General features: G+C 41.5%; 2 protein-coding genes across 2 annotated transcripts in view; both read right to left on the bottom strand.

Moving 5' to 3' along the window:
• The window catches only part of GBAS (glioblastoma amplified sequence), a 17,240-nt gene extending 6,409 nt beyond the window's left edge, over positions 1 to 10,831 (bottom strand). The window contains exons 1-6 of the mRNA XM_019545498.1: positions 10,735 to 10,831; positions 6,611 to 6,750; positions 6,486 to 6,531; positions 3,569 to 3,663; positions 1,035 to 1,105; positions 150 to 290 (exon numbers count right to left, since the gene is read on the bottom strand). Of these exons, the coding sequence (XP_019401043.1) occupies positions 150 to 290; positions 1,035 to 1,105; positions 3,569 to 3,663; positions 6,486 to 6,531; positions 6,611 to 6,750; positions 10,735 to 10,799 (558 nt within the window). The 5' untranslated portion in view covers positions 10,800 to 10,831. The remainder of the gene's footprint in view (positions 1 to 149; positions 291 to 1,034; positions 1,106 to 3,568; positions 3,664 to 6,485; positions 6,532 to 6,610; positions 6,751 to 10,734) is intronic.
• A 2,963-nt stretch (positions 10,832 to 13,794) lies between these two features.
• Positions 13,795 to 16,825, bottom strand: MRPS17 (mitochondrial ribosomal protein S17). Its single transcript, XM_019545500.1, has 3 exons — positions 16,786 to 16,825; positions 15,666 to 15,812; positions 13,795 to 14,578 (listed from the first exon to the last, which is right to left on the bottom strand). Exons 2-3 carry the CDS (start codon positions 15,786 to 15,788, stop codon positions 14,288 to 14,290), a joined length of 414 nt encoding a protein of 137 aa, XP_019401045.1. The 5' UTR covers positions 15,789 to 15,812; positions 16,786 to 16,825; the 3' UTR covers positions 13,795 to 14,287.
• Between the last annotated feature and the right edge of the window lie 352 nt (positions 16,826 to 17,177).

The raw sequence follows: 17,177 nt of genomic DNA, 5'->3' as shown, positions 1-17,177 counted from the left end.
TGATTTTTGACAGAAACAAAACTGGGTTCTCAGCTGATTTTTAAGGTGAGGTCCATGTTTTGTTGTATCCATGCACCTTGAAGATTTTATAATTTAAAATAATTTTTTACCATGTGCAACATAAAAAGAGAAAAATGTGTGACACTTACTCTAAGTTGATAAGATCTAAGTTCATAAATATTAGGCCCTTCCCTGGGAACAGGTTCATTCCAGAAACTAAATTCCAACAGCAACTGGTTCTTGCGAGAAAGCAGCATGTTACCTCTTTCTTTGCGAAATGCTGTGAATTCCTTAAAAACAAGGAAGTTGTGATCAAAATTTGCAATGCCTTGTCCTAACGAAGTGCACACGTCTATAGAACACAGTGGCAGAGATTTTGTAAAGCTACTCCAAGGATTTGGACACACAAATCGTACTAGTTCTAATGGTATGCAAATTCCTCCAGCAGCTTTGAAAATTTCACCCAGTGTGTTTGCACAATACAGGCTATAGTAACAGCAGAGCTTCAAATCACTAGTAACACCATCCTGGATTTTCGTACCGTTTTTCATCTGATGATCTCAAAATGTTTTACAAACATTAATGCATAACCACCCCATTTTACAAACAAGTCAATTGAGACAGAAATGTAGAATTAGCAATGGCTACAAAATGAGTCTGATATAGCTGAATATATAATTCAGGAGTACAAATTCTGGATCTTGTGCTTTTAGTGCGACTCTGTCCCATATCATACTAACAAGATACCATTCCTTGGAGAAGGTTATTCTTTCTGACCTAACAGACAGAAAGCAGAAGGTTGGGTAAGCCTTCATATGTGCTTAATAGATTACACCAAGTACTATAGTGGAAAAAGACAGCCCAAAAAGTGGAGAATCAAATTTGAAAGGCATCAGCTACTGTCCAATCTGATGATCTAGTAGGACTGTCTAATTTAGAACTGTACTATGCTCTCCAGTGGCACTGGAAAAAATATTTCTCAGTAAATGATTTGTCATTCCTAGCTAGACTTCAAAAGCTCCATGTAGTCTTACCTTATTTTGTCGGAGCTTACTCATGACCTCAGTGAGAGCTGGATAGCCTCCTTCATACCGCCAGAGATGGACTGAAATAAAAAATTGCACCCCCTTTAGAGACCTGGGGTGTTTATGGCAAACATATGGAACACCACAAAGTATACAGAGCTCAAAATACTACCGCATCATACAACAGCAAAAGCTGGGTAGTAGTTTCATAATGCGCTGCCATTACAGACAACACTGTGGGTTTGAGCATTTTAAATGCAGTGGAATCATTTGATTTTTGACCAGAGGGGACTCCTGAAAAAACTCAACTTATTCTAGTAAACAGACTCCTTACCCTAAAAGTAGGAATGTATCAACTTTACTGAAAGGACCTTTGCCATCACGCTACTTGAATGTGATGCAATTATAATTAAAACTGAGTTTCCAACTTAAAACAGTGCAACTTGCCAAAATGCCTTTGCACATAGGCTTCAAGGGAAGGCAAGAGAGATGTGGAGCTTATCAGTTAACAGGTCAGAAAAAAACCACAAAAATTACATTTATTATTAGTTGCCCAGTGATTATCAGTAACTTTCAAAAGTAAAGCAAAAGAGGCCCACATCTCCTAAAATGTTAATAATCATTAGGATGTTTCTCATCAGAAAATAACTGCAAGACAAGTGCTGACTTAGATCTAAATTTGATAGTGACTTCTATGCACTACGTTGCAACTAAAATTCTTTACCAGTGATTAGTATAGCAATGTTGCAACTGAGATTCCCTGACCCATCCATTTTTCTTCCACCTTCCCTTAAAGGAACACAAAATCTACCTACCCTCTTCTGGACTAGTTACTGTTGCTCCTTACATCTATCACAGGAATGGATTAGACTCTAATATGAACATGTGTGTGCTGTATCTGCAAAGATCCAAATTTAAGGCGAAGAACTTGTTTTCCTAATATGCCAGGCTGGAAGCTTCTGTTATTTAACTTCTTGTACAAATTTAACATATCCTGAGTAATAGCTACAGACTAGAAACAGGTATTACATAAACCAAAACCCAATAACCTGCTTTGTCCTATTGCTAGAAAGGTTGCTACATTTTCAGGCAGACTATGGATATAGTTAGATTATTTTGGTCTGTATGCCCCCGAATTAAAAAAGAGATTCTGCTAAGGAATACAATATTTTTGGTTTAAGCCCTTCAGACCCTCTCAATTTTTAACCCTCTCTTAGAAGCTGACAAATCTCTTTCTACAGTTGTCCTCTCAGGTGGCCAGTGTTAGTATTGTGAGTACTGCAGAAATGAACAGGCACATTGACATATTTTCTTTTATTTGAAGCAGCACCATTTGATACTAGCATAGATCTGGAAATAGAGTCTACTGTACAACAAACAATTGCGGCTCTCACAAAATGAATGGCCATCCCTCAGAGGTGCAATGATGCTGCTGGACACCCAGGGCAGCTCCCGCACACAGGGCGGCTTCTGGTTGCTGCCACACTGCACGATCGTGATTGTGATCCTGCGGCTGCAGCAACAGCCTTTTTTTTCTGTCCTCACCCCACCAAGTCAGCACCCAGGGCAGCTGCCACGGTTGCCCCCTCATAGCTATGTCACTGCCACCTCTGATTTCCTTCAATTTTATAGAGACTAGGGAATTTTTTAAATTTTGAATTTTAATATTGTTTCTGCTTCTTCACATACCAATTTCATACAAAATTTGAGTATTCTGTCATTATATAACACTTATACAAACTTGAGCTAAGGTGATGTTTTGATCTTAACACACTGGACAATATAGATAATAAACATACCTTATTTTACAATAATACAAACCCAATTTACTGTAAGGCTAGACCATTTAACTGATTTGCATTGCATTATTATACAACAATGACACAGAAAGTCAAAGTAAAGCCTTTCGACTGGTTAATGGAAACTAAATTCCACTTCAGGAAACAAGTCTGGGCTTTAGGCCTGAATTTTCAGAACCTTCGTTGGGCTTGCAAAACAATACAGGCACAACATATATGGTGTAAAAAAATAATATAAAAAGGTGTTTACCCTATATTTTTACCATCTGATTGAGATGAGATATAGACCCTTGGTGGACATTACATTTATTGCACAACTGATAACTTAGTCACTTGATAAATTGTAACAAGCCACACACTCAATCAATTTATTATGGGATAAAGGCTCATGTGGCGAGATGTGCAATTTTGGGGATCCAGGGTAAAATTGTTCAGATCCCAACACATGTTTAAATTAACATCTGCCAGGGACTTCAGGTATATTAACATAAAATAAACTAGTGCTGCCAGAACATTTCAGGCATTAATGCTTCACTGTTAAACTCAACAAAATAAAAAGCAAAACACATTTAAGGATAACAGACTATTGTTAACAGGTTATGGTATATACTCAAGTGCATATGTACCCTCAATGCATACATTGCTAAAGGTTTACTACAACAGTGATGATTTAAAGAGCAGAAACCTGCTAAGCACACATTTCACTTGTATGGTTTTACATTCTTTTGTACTTCTATCTCCTACCAGCCTGATCTTGCTCTCCGTACCACGTGTTCCAAGTTCCCACCAGTGCACATGGGTAGTGTTTTTCTTCATGAATCTTTGGCAGCACCTCTTGACTTAAAAACAAGGAATACAGACACTACGTTGCATTTCCTTTAGGGAGGCTACAGTTGATATGTATAACAAATCACATTATGCCACCACATGATCATAATTATGGTATGAACATTGCCAAGCTTTATTTTTCAGAAGAGAAAGCTGAAATACAAAACCTGTATTCAGGAAAAAAAAGGATAGGTGCAACCCTCTTTGTGTAAATTAAAGCTAATGCAATCATCCATTAGGCTGCATATCTAATACGCAGCATGGCATATTAGATTTTTTAATGTGACTAGATAAACTAGGCAATGTCACCTGAGAGGATGTCTGATGCATTAATAAATAGCAAGATGTCCCACTTGGAAGGACTGTAGCACATCTGCACATGTATGGACTTGACTCAGGAACAAGTTTTCTTCTGCTAGCAGCAGAGGTAAGATGCACAGAGATGGGAAAGGATAATCTTTCTCTTGCATTGAAGTTCTGTTACACTCACATTATTCCTATTATGCCAAATGGATAAAGACAATCACTTTGATGGACATGAGTACAATCAAGCTATGGTTGCTCCCTGTAGTATCACCAACCTGCTGCTTTTGAATAACTTAGAAAGGAAGAAGGCCTAGTCTGAGACTGACTTAACCATTAAAGCATGTATACAGTGAAAGCTGCCCAAAAATGACTTGTGACGTGCAACCTGATTGTAAGCAACCACTATAAAAATATTCCTAGTGCTTCCAGTACAGATGTAGGCTTCAAACTTGAAAGGCTGCCTACATTAGAAAGTTCCGTTTTACTGCTCCCCAGGGTGTTTTAAACACAGATTTCACTGTACTATACTTTGATGAATAAGCTTGTTTCAGACTGGCTAAGGCTTTGTCTTCATTACTTTTTTATCACTGAAAACTGTTGGTCATTGTGCATTCTGGCTCACCACCAGAGATCGTATCTAATGTATCAAATAACAAGGAAGAAGGCTGGTCTTGTGGTTAAGAAACAGTAGTGGGAGTCAGGAGACCTGGGTTTTACGCTTGGCTCTGCCACTGGTTTTCTGTGCAACCTTGAGCAAGACTCAATGCCAACCCATGCCTCAAGTTTTCTATCTGAATAACAGGGACAATTTTATGTTCTGATCTCACAGAAAAGCTTTGAGGTTTCATCAGTTATTTTTGGAAAAGCACAATAAGATCCCAAAATGGTAGTTACAACAAACATGCAAAATATTACCGCAATGATTCTAGAAACTGTTTTGTTCTAGATTAAGAAAAATTTACATCACTTGATCATATGCATAAGAATCACATTTTGCTTTTAAATAGCAAAAATTAAACTGGCTTCTGATGCTTCAGAAAGGGATCCTGGGTCCAGTGCTTCATAGGTTACTCTTTTATTGGTCTTTGTCTATTTATGTTAATGCATAGTGGCTAATGCTAATCAGACTGATTTGGGATTACCCTAACGGTAGGAATTTTAGCTGCTGAAGCTCACCTTGATATTTAGGCAGGCATTAGTTTAAGACCAATCCAATAACATTCAGTTCAGTGCACCTCCATCAGCAGTTGTTCTAACCTTTGCTTGAAAATAAGTCTCTGCTTGACTTAACATTTAGATATGTCACGAAGCACTGTTGTGCTCCACTTCCCTGTTCCATATAATTGCACACTTTCATGCTGCATTTTTAAACAGATGGTTGGTTCAAAATTATTTGCCAACCTCTGAGTTTTAATCAAAAGAAGTTAAAAATATCTTAGACCTGGAAACTATATTAGAAAGATTTTCCACTCTGGATATTAAGGAGGTTAGTGATGTACCATACCCATTTTAAAAATGAGTAAGGGAAAGCACAGAAAAAGTTGGGTGACTTACCCATGGATACAGTAAATCAGTAACAGAGCTAAGACTATAGATCAAGAGTTATGACTCTCAGGCTGGCATTCTAGCCACAGACTGGTTGCACTGGGATATCGTTATCTATAGAGAGTGTTTGATTTAATTGACACAATCTTGTAAATGGTCACTTCCAATGAAAAAGAACTGCCATTTTTAAACATGAGAGGCTCATTGCGTTTCCCAATTTACTTCTTTAGAATGGCAGCTCTTATAGCTCCAAACAAGTGATTATGCAGCTAAATTAGGATTAATATTTCTGCAACTGGTCTTTAATTTAGTATGTTTAACATGTCCTTTTTTAAAACAGTAAGCATTTCTTTTGGAAGTCATTCATAATCCTTCCCCCTTTGGATGATGTTACCCCAATGCAAAACGTCCTCTCTAGGTTTTACATATCACTTAATGAGGGGATTTCCATAATGTCATTTTTCATAGAAAAAAGGGTCAGGGCTACTCAGCAGCATTTCTTTGACTTCAAACCCCTCTCCCTACCTGTAACATTTCGTTCTTTTTTTTTTTTTTTCCACTCCTCCCAAATGACCCTTTCCCCTCTCTTCCTGTTTGCAGATAACTCCACCTGGATAAATTCCTACATTGCAACAGGAAGTAGGGAAAACTAAAACAGCATCACCTGCCTGAGGAGACTGTAGTTAAGTAGTCTTAATACAACTACACAGAGGGGAGAAAGGTATTCTTGCACCCCTCACAAACACTCTAAAAAAGCATCTGGTATGGTGCAGGGACAGAGCCCTCCAGGAGGAGAGGCACCAAGAGGATGGGGAGGGAGCACCTGTACTTGATTTGTTTTATTTACCAGAAAACACTAAAAGTAAGAACAGGGGTTTCCACTTTCTCATAACAAAGCCAACCCAGAGCAGCCAGCTTTCAGTGCTCTCCCCCAGAACAAATTAGTATGTCCAAAATCACGGTGAATAACATGCACACTTACCAAAGCTTGTTGTAGGCTTCCAAGCATTCTGGCTTTACATTGTGAACTGAAAAAAACAAAAGTCAATGAAAACTATAGGAAAGGAATAAAGAAAATAAACTGTTAAATATGAAAACATCACTCACACTGTATTTTATACAGACTGCTGGTCTCCCTTTTGGCTAGAAGATTGGAGTGAGCATCCTTCCGGGGATCAACTTTGCGAACAAACAGTGATTTTAACCAGCTGTCTTCACCGGCTCTGTTAGTTGAGGATACCAGTCCCCTACATGTTAATGGAAGATGCCGTCACTAAATGTTCATTCAAAATGTGAAGATTGTTAAAAACAGTTGAGATGCATTTAAATCAGTCACGCTGTATCTTATACAAAGGTATGGTGCTAATTTTTTCTATTATTTAATCCCTAGCAATGCAACAGGTGCATGTGTACTCAACAAAGCACATCCTTACTGTAGAGACATCCCTGGATGGCCCAGAACTGCTCCGCCTGGCCTAACACTGCCCCTCTTACACCCCTTGTATGCAGAGACAGCAGGAGCATAGCAAGCCGTGGGTGAAGTGCTGCTGTGCTAGAGCCGTTCTTAGTTGATGCAATGGGCCCACGTACCGCTACAGTCAGACACACAGTTAGTAGTCCGGGAGCTGTTCTAGTTTATATCAGGTCTCAAGACAATACATGGCATAAAACCCTGCCTGTTCCTACACTGATCATAGCCATGCCAAGAGAGAGAACTAAGGCTACTCTGTCTTTGCTCAAGCAGAATGTATAGGTCTTTCATTTTTTGGAGTCTCCAAACAGCAGAGAATCTCTACGCCTGATGAAGGGTGACTGTGCCTGAAAGCTTGCCAACATTTTTTTCCCCCAACTACTCAGTTGGTCTAAGAAAAGATATCACATCTAGTCAAAGAACTTGCCTGCCTAGGTCTTTCAAGAAACCCATAATCAACAGTAAAAAGGAGGTGCGGAGAAGGCAGTATGCACAAACAGGTTTGTCCACTGTGAATGACAGCAAAAACACCATGCGTGTTCTGGCATTTTATAACATACATTTGTGCAAAAGACAAGCTAATGCACCACACAAGAGAAGCTAATTTGGGAATGACTTAAAGAGTGGCAGGGGCCCTGAAGCCTGCATAGATTTTAATTCAGAATAACAGTGGTTCTAATGCTCAGAATACAGATTCACTGTCTTTGCTCAGTTTACAATTTTTCTTGCTCTGGAACAACTGCACTGACTTTGATGGATGAAAGCTTTAATAGCATGTTTGAGAGCTCACAGAATTGATATACTTAAATTATCTATGTATGACTATACTACAACAACAAACAATAAAAACATAACAGGTACTCATGCTTTGAGTACACTAGAGGGACTATTTTTTCTTTTCCAATTGGCAGAAGGCCACCTCAGCTACCAAATGTGATGCATTAGTTCAGTTCACAACAATAGTAATGATCTTTCTTGCCTTAAAAGTAAAAAGCAAACAAAAAAAGCGTTCATCTTATGCTGATTCTTTATACCATATTTCTCCTCCTTGTCATCATTAGAAACATTTTGTTCTTCACTCTTCCCTTTCCCTTAAATAATTCTGGCAAGTTTTTGGAATGCTTAAGAGACATTACAACTGGAGGGTTAAACCTCAGCTGATTCCTCCAGCCTCAGAGGACAACTCTCCTGCTTCTAATCATTGCCTGGGACACCTATTGGCGAGTTCCTCTAAATCAGGGGCGGGCAAAATGCAGCCCGCGGGCCGGATGTGACCCACCAGGCCATTCTATCTGGCCTGCAGGGCCCCTAAAAAATTTAGAAAATTAATATTTATCTGCCCCAGCCTGTCATGCGGCCCTCGATGGCTTGCCAAAACTCAGTATGCACCCCTCCACCCAAAATAATTGTTCGCCTCTGCTCTAAATGAATTACTGTCTTTCAGGTCCTCAAAAGGGAGTGAAAATCATTAGGGAAAAAGAGATTGGAAAAATAAATTTATCTCATAAAATCTTTATGAGCCAGTAGGCTTTCTGCATCTTAGAGCAAGAGTAAAGGAATTTATTTTAACATGCTTTGCAGTTCACTTACACAGACTAAATTTGGGCACTTGCTTCTGAGGAAGCAAAAGACACGTGATGGCAAGGGAAAGAACAACTGGGAGCGAGGTGACCTTCAACGTAAAGAAGTGAGTAAAAAAATCTCTCGGTGCTCCACTTACTGGAGACTACATCAACTTTTTTTTCACTGTAGGCAAAGAAGCAAACACTCTATTGTGTAGAAAACTATACAGCTTTCCTAAAAGTATTTAAAAGGGTCTCTTGTGCCAGAAATATTGCTAGGGTATGGAGGGCTGGAGAACACGCATTTGTTCTGTACCCTTCTCTGTCCTCATAAGCACTGCAAAGGCTCACAGGGCATCCCTGAGTTGTGATCCCACCCCTAAAGCACTTCCTTTGCTATTCTGGGGGAGTCATTCAACCACCCTGCTTTATTACCTCCCCCAAAAAACCTCTCTAATAATTAAAGGTTAATGAATATTTATCTTTCATGGAAGGTGTTGTGAGGAATGGGTAATAGCACTTTCATCTTCACTGTTTTACTGATAAGCAATCATGTTTACCTCCTTATTTGTATATGAACTTTACCACTATTCACAGAATTTGCAGTGTGATATGGCCAGAAGTTTATGACAGTTCTTTGGTTGCATGGACGGGGTAGGAGTGGAGACTGTTCTCAGTTTTTCAATGAAATGGTCAAATGAGTAATGTTTTGCAGCTGCATTGAATCTTTCAACCCAGAACTGGAAAGTGCTTTATAAACAAGGATTAATAAGGCATTACTGTTGTTGTTATTGTTCCCATTGAGCAGAGATTGGCAACACTGACATTTCTGAAAATGGGTGCAGTTAAGGACTGATTTTTTTAATCCACACATCTTCTGACAAATCATGTCTTTTTAAACATGCACGCTCAAAAAAATAAAATACATTTTGTAGTGTAGTTCCATAATTCTGGAAGACAATGTCTTATTTTAAAATAAATGCAGTTACCTTCAGCTAAAACTAAAAGCTTACACTACAAGATAAATGAGTTCCACCCAGGGGGTCTCAGGAGTTTCCCACTTTTTCAGAGTGCTTGGGCAGAAAAACAGATGCAAAAGGCTATTTAACCCACAATTCCTTTTAAAATCTGTTGGGGAAAGGTGAACACAATTATCTGCTTTAACAAAATAACAGTTTTAATTCCCTCCAACAGAAATATGATGAGGCACATAATAAGATTATAAACAAAATTTCAGTTTAAAGATCAATCCAATTGTGGAGTTACAGTACATAAGCAGAGAAAAAAAAAGCATAGAGAGTATCTAAACGTTAACCCTGTGTAACCGAACAATAATACTCTTCCAAAGGAGGAAACATCTGGTGCCAAATTTCTGGAATTAGATCAAAATGTCCCTAATTAGTACAGAGTGAATTTGCAGGTGACATTCAGTGCGGTTTCTGGAAGGTATCACCTAGGTTGGCATAACTGGGCGAACAGGATCTCTTAGCTCACTGCTATGAAACCAGAAGGAAAATACCCTGGCTCTTTCTACAACTGCGAATTCTGACACCGACAAAAGAGAATCAACTGGACCACCTGGTCCCATCTTCTCGCTGGGGGCTGTCACAGGGGACATCGCGGTTTCCGACTCCTCTGTCCTCTATTGATACAAAACCCGATGACTTTACATCCTCTATTTTTCTTTTCAAGAGAAAAACAGAGGATGTAAAGGCATCGGGTTTTGTATCAACAGTCCCGGTCTAGTGTCCCAAGTTGTATTCCAAGTCCCAGCCTAGCATCTTTTTCTCTTTGAGCAGCAAATGGAGGACATAAAGGCATCGTATCAACAGAGGACAGGACAACCGGACCGTCCTCTGCAATAGCCACCCTACTTCTCACGAGCGCAGGGAAGTCCCCTCCCCGCACCCCAGCAGACCCTCGCTCCTAGACTTATTTTTCCGATCCGCCCGACCGGACTGTAAGAGATCTTAACGCTGACGTCCGTCTCCAGCGGCACCAAAGACGTGGCTGCAGCAGGGGGCGCGTAGAGACACCTCCCCCCCGACGCCAGGCCCTGCAGGGCCCGTCAGAGCCGCTCCTCTCAAGGGGAAATAAACATCCTCCCCCCGAGCGGAGCGAGCCCAGGAGACGACGCAGGGAACACCAGCTCCCCTCACCCCCGCCGTCCCCACCCGCCCCGGGCGCGGGACGCTCACCTGAGGGCCAGGCCGCGAGGCCCAGCCACCCCCAGGCTCGGCCGCAGCAGCACTCGGGCCGCCATCTTGCTCCGGCCTCCACCCCGCCCCCCGCTTCCGGGCGGTAACGGGGGAGCCCCGCCCCCGCCCCTAGTTCGCCCCGCCCCCCAGGCTGGAGGCGCACGAGGTCGGTGGCCAGGCTCGGTCGCGCAAAAGGGCTGAGAAGAAACAGCCCCGCAGCAATGGAGCATCAACGCTGTGCAAACGCCAGGTTTCATCTCCGTGCAGGAGCAGGGAGCTAGGGGCTGTCGGTCTCCCACGGATCAGACCCGGGAAAGAGTCACAAACAAATGAAAGGCACTGCCAGGCGTCGGCCAGAAGACCGGTGTCGCTTCTTCGCTCGTGTGAACGCCTGTGTACGCCTGCTTCCATTCGGGCTGGGAAGGAGCAACTTGGCAGGAGTCTGGGAAATACGTCTACGTCAAAACCCCAGGCAACATGTGTGTAAAGAGATAAGCTTCAAGGCTTTAGTGCTTTTCCAGTTAAAAACAAAGGCTGAGTTCCTTGATGCCACCAGTGCTTTTCCAGTTAAAAACAAGGGTGTAATGCTTTCTTCCTTCACCTCTTGCAGTACCACTAGGGCTTCAACTGAACTAGACCCCGTGCAGTGTGAAGCAGCACTACCTCTTAAAATAACCTTAAAAGAGAGACTAATTTTTTTCAGAAGACTGTGTTTTTGTAACTAAGTTTTCTTTTTAAGGGCAGAACTGTAAAAACACACTGAAACCTATGTGAGAAATGACTACCTTGAAGTAATAGCGGGATTTTAGGATTGTATTATAAACAGCACCACTTAGTCTCCAGTAGGTGCATCTACACAAGGTGCTTAATGCCTGTTAGACTAATTCTACTGTGCACTAGCGTGGCTAGTAAAATCCATGTTAATGCGCAGATTAGTCCAATACGCATTAAGCATCACCTAAAAAGCGTTCATCTGCACTAACACGCAGTTGCACTGATTATGGTGCATTGTTAGTACCTGTTATTGCATAATTATGGCACGTGACTGAATGTGTAGACAGTAGGTAACAATTATACAAAAATTAGTTCTGGTAAAGATGCGTTTTGGAAACACTAGTGGTAAGATATGAATACACGGGTCTCTCCCCATGACCGTTCTTTTCTTTAGTTTATCAGCCAACAGGAACTCCAGTAAAAGATCTATTTGCTGGGTATTTTTCCAGACCACGGAAAAGACCTCCAAATAGCAAGGATGTCAACTGACCTTGTTCTGACGGAATCCGTGCTACTTAGTAAAGTACAGAAAGAAAATACAGAAAGACAAATTCACTAGTGAATAAAAATTGTACCAACATCAGATCAGAACAATATGTAGCACTGTGAAAATTTTGCTAAGATAACTATTCCGTAGCGGTGCTCACTGATAGTTAAGTGACGCAAAGAGTTATTTTCATCACCTAATAGCTGTTCCTGAATGCCCAATGGTATGGAAAAATTTGACTTGCTATGAGTTTAATTTTCGTTCACAGCAACCCAAGGCACTTAACTTCTACTTTAAATGTGAAGTAAAGAGTTTCACTTTCCTGGGTGCATAATGATTAGCTATTACTGTAAACTGCGTGAAGACACATCCAGAAACATGCATGCAGTGTCCTTCAGTATCAGTGAAATGCAAAAGCATGGTGCTGCATCTTTGGGCGTTATTGATAAGTATTACGGTTCTTTATTTTTTATGAAAAATAGCTTGCCTCAGATCATTTGTGGGTTACTATTGTATTTAGATCTGAACAGAATGAACCGCCAGGCTAAATCTCCAACAGCCTGAAGTCAGAGCTCTGCAGATCATTTGATTTTCTGGTTTGTCTGCTGGACTGAAACAAAATCACGACAAAAATAATTTTGGGTGAACCCCAAACATTTTTCAGTTTTCTGGGGGCATATAAAAACAATCACTTCCTGTCAAAAATGTTTTGTTTCCCATTAACTATAAATTGTTTTGTTTGGATTTCAGGCATTTTTAATAAAGACAAAGGACACTAAAACAAAGGGCTAGACCTACAAAGGCATAATCCCTTTTCGGCTACGGAACAGCTAGTGCAGAGCACTGGGCACACTGCAACCTTGGGAGACAAAGCTTTTAATTACAGAGCAAGCCCTAGTAGGGCAGGAATGAAGAACTAATTGGAAGGCATATAAATTACAGGGCAGCTTTTAAACTCCATAGAGTAAGGCTGAAGTAGGCACAAGTGACATGATACTCCTATTTAAGCTGCAAATCGAAATCTATGGCAGGATATACACAGGAAAATCTATGCACCTGTATGGAGGAAGATTCCTTTTCTGGTATGTTCCTCCTACGGCATCAACATAGCACCAACACATGCAGCCTGCAAGCCTTACGTCTAGGTCCTGGAAGAGAGTGTCCCTGCGCTTTCAGCATAGGAACTGCTATAAATCACAGCAGCAGAGCCCTACTGCCCTCCTCTATCACATGCCAAGGGGTGCTCAGGTCTCCAGGCAGCCTGGAATTCCAGCAGCACAAAGTCAGCTTTAATCTCCAAATCGCCACAGACTGAACTTTCTGTATTACAGCTTTCAGAGTATCAATCCCTGCATCTCTTAGCAGGATTTGGGACCTTAATTAGCTTTTCTTATTAGAAGGTTAAGACTCTAAGCATCTCTAATTTCATTTGCAGCACTGCATTCACAACATTTTCTTGTGTGTGTGTGTAGTTTGTAACTTGTCTGTCAGCAGCAGGATACTTACTGGCAGCTTAAAGGGATATATCTTGCAGCTGATCTGTGTTAAATACATATCCACTTTCCCTTTTGTTTTTGGAAGTTAGCTGAATTATAAGGAACTCATTTTTCTTTGAAATGTGGCTTTTACTGTACTGTAACAAAACTTCATTGACTTCAACCAGTGCTGAGTTGGACTTAGCGCAAAGCTGCAATGAAACAGTGGCATAGCTTGGCAAATTCTCTATGGGATCCTTTCCACAAGCATGTCTAATGATAAAGCAGCCAACTTCAGCATCGTGAACGAGAAAAAATACACGGTTTAAATGTAGACGACTGTCACTTATTTTATAAGTGGATTTCTGAAGGTATAACACAGGTGTAGTGACATAACTGGCATTACTTCTTTTAAAGGGAAAAAGGGCACACACATGGCTAGCTTTAAGCTTTCTACACTTCCTTTTAAAAACTTTAAAAATGTTCCTATAAACATATGCACGCAAACTACAACAGATCCAGTTCCAGGCTTCAGACAAACATCAAGAAAACAAGGAAGAATCATTCTGAATGAACAAGATGGGGACTTAGCCATTCCTTCTGGTGCCACGAGGGAATAGGCCAGAACAGAACATAATTGTCGCTTACATTCTCCTTCTGTTATTTCTAAGTTTATAAAATTTGGTGAGTTTGTCAAAATTTTTGGTTTGGAAGTGGCTATTCATTATTTATTGTCACTAAGTTCAGAGAAAGGTTTTCATACTAAGACAGTGGGGCACAAACCATCCCTACGATAAGGGGATGGGGTTCTTATCCTTTATTTCTCTGTTGAGCTAACATTTAGTTCTTGTAGCTTTTCACTGAGATAGGTGGCATCCAACTGTGTCAGACTATCTGAGTCTGACAGACTTTCCAAGAACTTGGTTCCTGCACAGGCTTTTCCTGTCACTGGGTCTATTACATTTCCAACCTTGAAAACAATCTCAGACAGCTCATGTTTCACATGCTTGCTCCTCCGCTCAGGCAACGCTTTTAGAAGAACAATGTCTCCAACAGTACACTGCTGCAGTGGATCGTGAGCAAAATACGTTTTCCTCCTGTTAAAAAACTGTCGGGAGAAGATAGAAAGAAACAAGCATTAGGACTCAGAATTTAAAAAGGACCCATAAAATGATATCTGATGACTAAAAGAGTTAAGTTTCAATACTGTTATTACAACAGCTACACTCAATCAGCTGACTTTTTGCTTTTTGAAAAGCTCTAATGTGGACTATTTTCCCCACAGTCTCTTACCCTTCTCTCTCTCAAACTTGTTGTAGCCTCCCCAGGTGGGCTCTCTATTACTACTAGGTATCTCGGCCAACTGAAGAAGGGAGAGAGGAAAAGAACAAAATCCCCAAAAACCCATTGGTAGACATTTGCATCTCTGGGCATGTGGGTGTGCACTAGGCAAAGGCAACACACACTCTTCTTCACCCAAGAAAAAGTACTGCCCTGTACACTCTTACCATTCCTGAATCTCTAACCCATCCACCTTCATTATCAACTCTGACTTTCTGACTCAGAGTTTCCCTCACTCTCCCCAGTACTAGGGTGCAGCATCTTCAGCCAAAAAAAATGTCATGGCCCTTCCAAGCCAAATAATAATTTGTGTAGACTGTAGAACAGAGAAGTTCAGGAAATGCCATATTCTGCTCTTTCCAGCACTCTCAAGCCCTTACTGCTGTGGTATTCATATTGTACCAAGATCTCCCACGAGATGTTTTCAGTTCAATCAATCCTTCCTTACATACAAGAACTTAGCCAAGTTTATTGGTACAGAAACAAGTTTTACAACTTTCAAAATGGAACGAGCCCCAAACATCAGTAATAATTTTTAAAAACAAAAAGGATTTTTAAATCAAAAAGTATGAAACAGCAGATGCCCATATTCCCAGCTCTAATAAAACAAGGTTCATTACAAACAAACAAACAAAAAAAATCAAGGAAACGTATTTAGTAGTTAACCTGGCATGAAAGAAAGAAAGAATATGGTATATTCATATACCAGTTTTCTTCCTTTGCCATCATTATCAAAAGCCCTAAAGTGGTTCACAAAGGTAATGGTTTATAATGAAATCATAATATATTAGAGAATCAAATTGCTACAAGTTTCTTTCAAAGCAAGTACAAATAAGTTGTTGACCAGCCTTTACCTTCAGCAGATAAGGATCTAGCACAAGCCTTGTCACTCTGACTTTGGCAGTTTTATGCATTTTGGTTCCTATTACTTTCCCTACTATCCATTTTGCATGCACAGTTCCACGTACCACCGACATAGTTTAGATGTGCTCATCCAGTGCCTGGCAAACAAGAAAACAAATGCACTATTTTAAAAGGAAAATTAGGTGGTTTCTGATCACTGGTAAACAACTACTCCCAGCTAAACCTAACCCAATTTAATCTAAAACTAGAAAAATTAGAGCACAAACACAAGCAGTTCAAGTTCCCCCACATTCCCATGCCTCAAGTGTGCACTTGAGATACCAGCTGGGATGTGAACACAGGTCTGCATCTAGCCAGACAGTTCTTCATTCTATGTCAACAACAATGACCGAGGTGATAGTTTTAGGGATGTGGCCTTGGACAGCTTTTCCACGGGAAACTGGACTGAGCCCAACTCACTGTACATGACTTAAGCAGCCATTATACTAACTAAGTAGTCATTATGTACTAGAGGTGCACCAGTATGTTGGTCCGTATTGTACCCGCACTGATAAAAGGAAAATTGACATCATCAGCAATCAACTTTTTTTGGCTGATGTGGTCGATAATGTTGCCGATAAGTGCTGCGTGCATCTCCGCAGCCACAGCACGTGTGTAGCCAGCCTGGCAGCGTGAAGAGTAGTGTCTTACTGGTAAGTCTGTTGGAGAGAAGGGGCATGGGGGGCAGCACATCAAGGCCCCTGTGATGAGGGAGGGAGTGGAAATTGGGCTGGGGCTAGAGTAGGCACTGCCCGTTGGTGGGGGTGGGGAAGGGGGGAGAGACTGTGGAACCAAGCCACTAGTGGCTTGTCTGCGGGGTGCAGGAAAGGGGGGCTTCCACTGCTATGTGCAACCCTGGGGAGGCACGGGGGGTGTTCCCCCCAGATCTGTGCAGGGGGCAAAGGTGGGCTGCCGCTGTAGGATGGGGACAGTGCTGGGCTCTTCACACCAACTTTTGTTGAAACAGGAGGAGTTTCTCTGCAACTGCTGTTCTCTCTGGAAGCACTTCACGCCCAATACATCGCCACAGATGAAAATAAGCTAGATTTTTTTTAAACAAATTGCAATCACCAAGTCTCTTTATCCAGACTCTTGCTTAAGACGGTCAATTCTTAAAAATAAATCCATTTAAAAAAATCCTTCTCTCTAACCTATCTCCCATTTCTTAGAAACAAAAGAAGTGTGTGCAGCCCATACTTCTGTATGCATACGCGTGTAAGGGGACACATTTCTACCAGCCTGTGCGCGCGCGTCCACAACGGATCCCACGGGGCAGGGAACCGGCGCCCGTCGCAGGGACCAGCGGGCTGCAGCCCGGCCCCGGCCTTGCACCGTCACCGCCCCCGCCAGTCCTGCCTGCCCACGGGGGTCCCGGGCTGGTCTCCAAGGAGACCCCGCCTCTGTGTCGCACCTGTTCCTACTCGACGTGGCACCAGCGGCAGCAGGGGAAGGCAGGCCTGGCA

The sequence above is a fragment of the Crocodylus porosus genome, unplaced genomic scaffold (assembly GCF_001723895.1).
Source record: "Crocodylus porosus isolate Cpor-Errol unplaced genomic scaffold, CroPor_comp1, whole genome shotgun sequence".
Lineage (NCBI taxonomy): Eukaryota > Metazoa > Chordata > Crocodylia > Crocodylidae > Crocodylus > Crocodylus porosus.
Note: the sequence above shows the minus strand (reverse complement) of the source record. Positions and strands in the feature narration are given on the sequence as shown.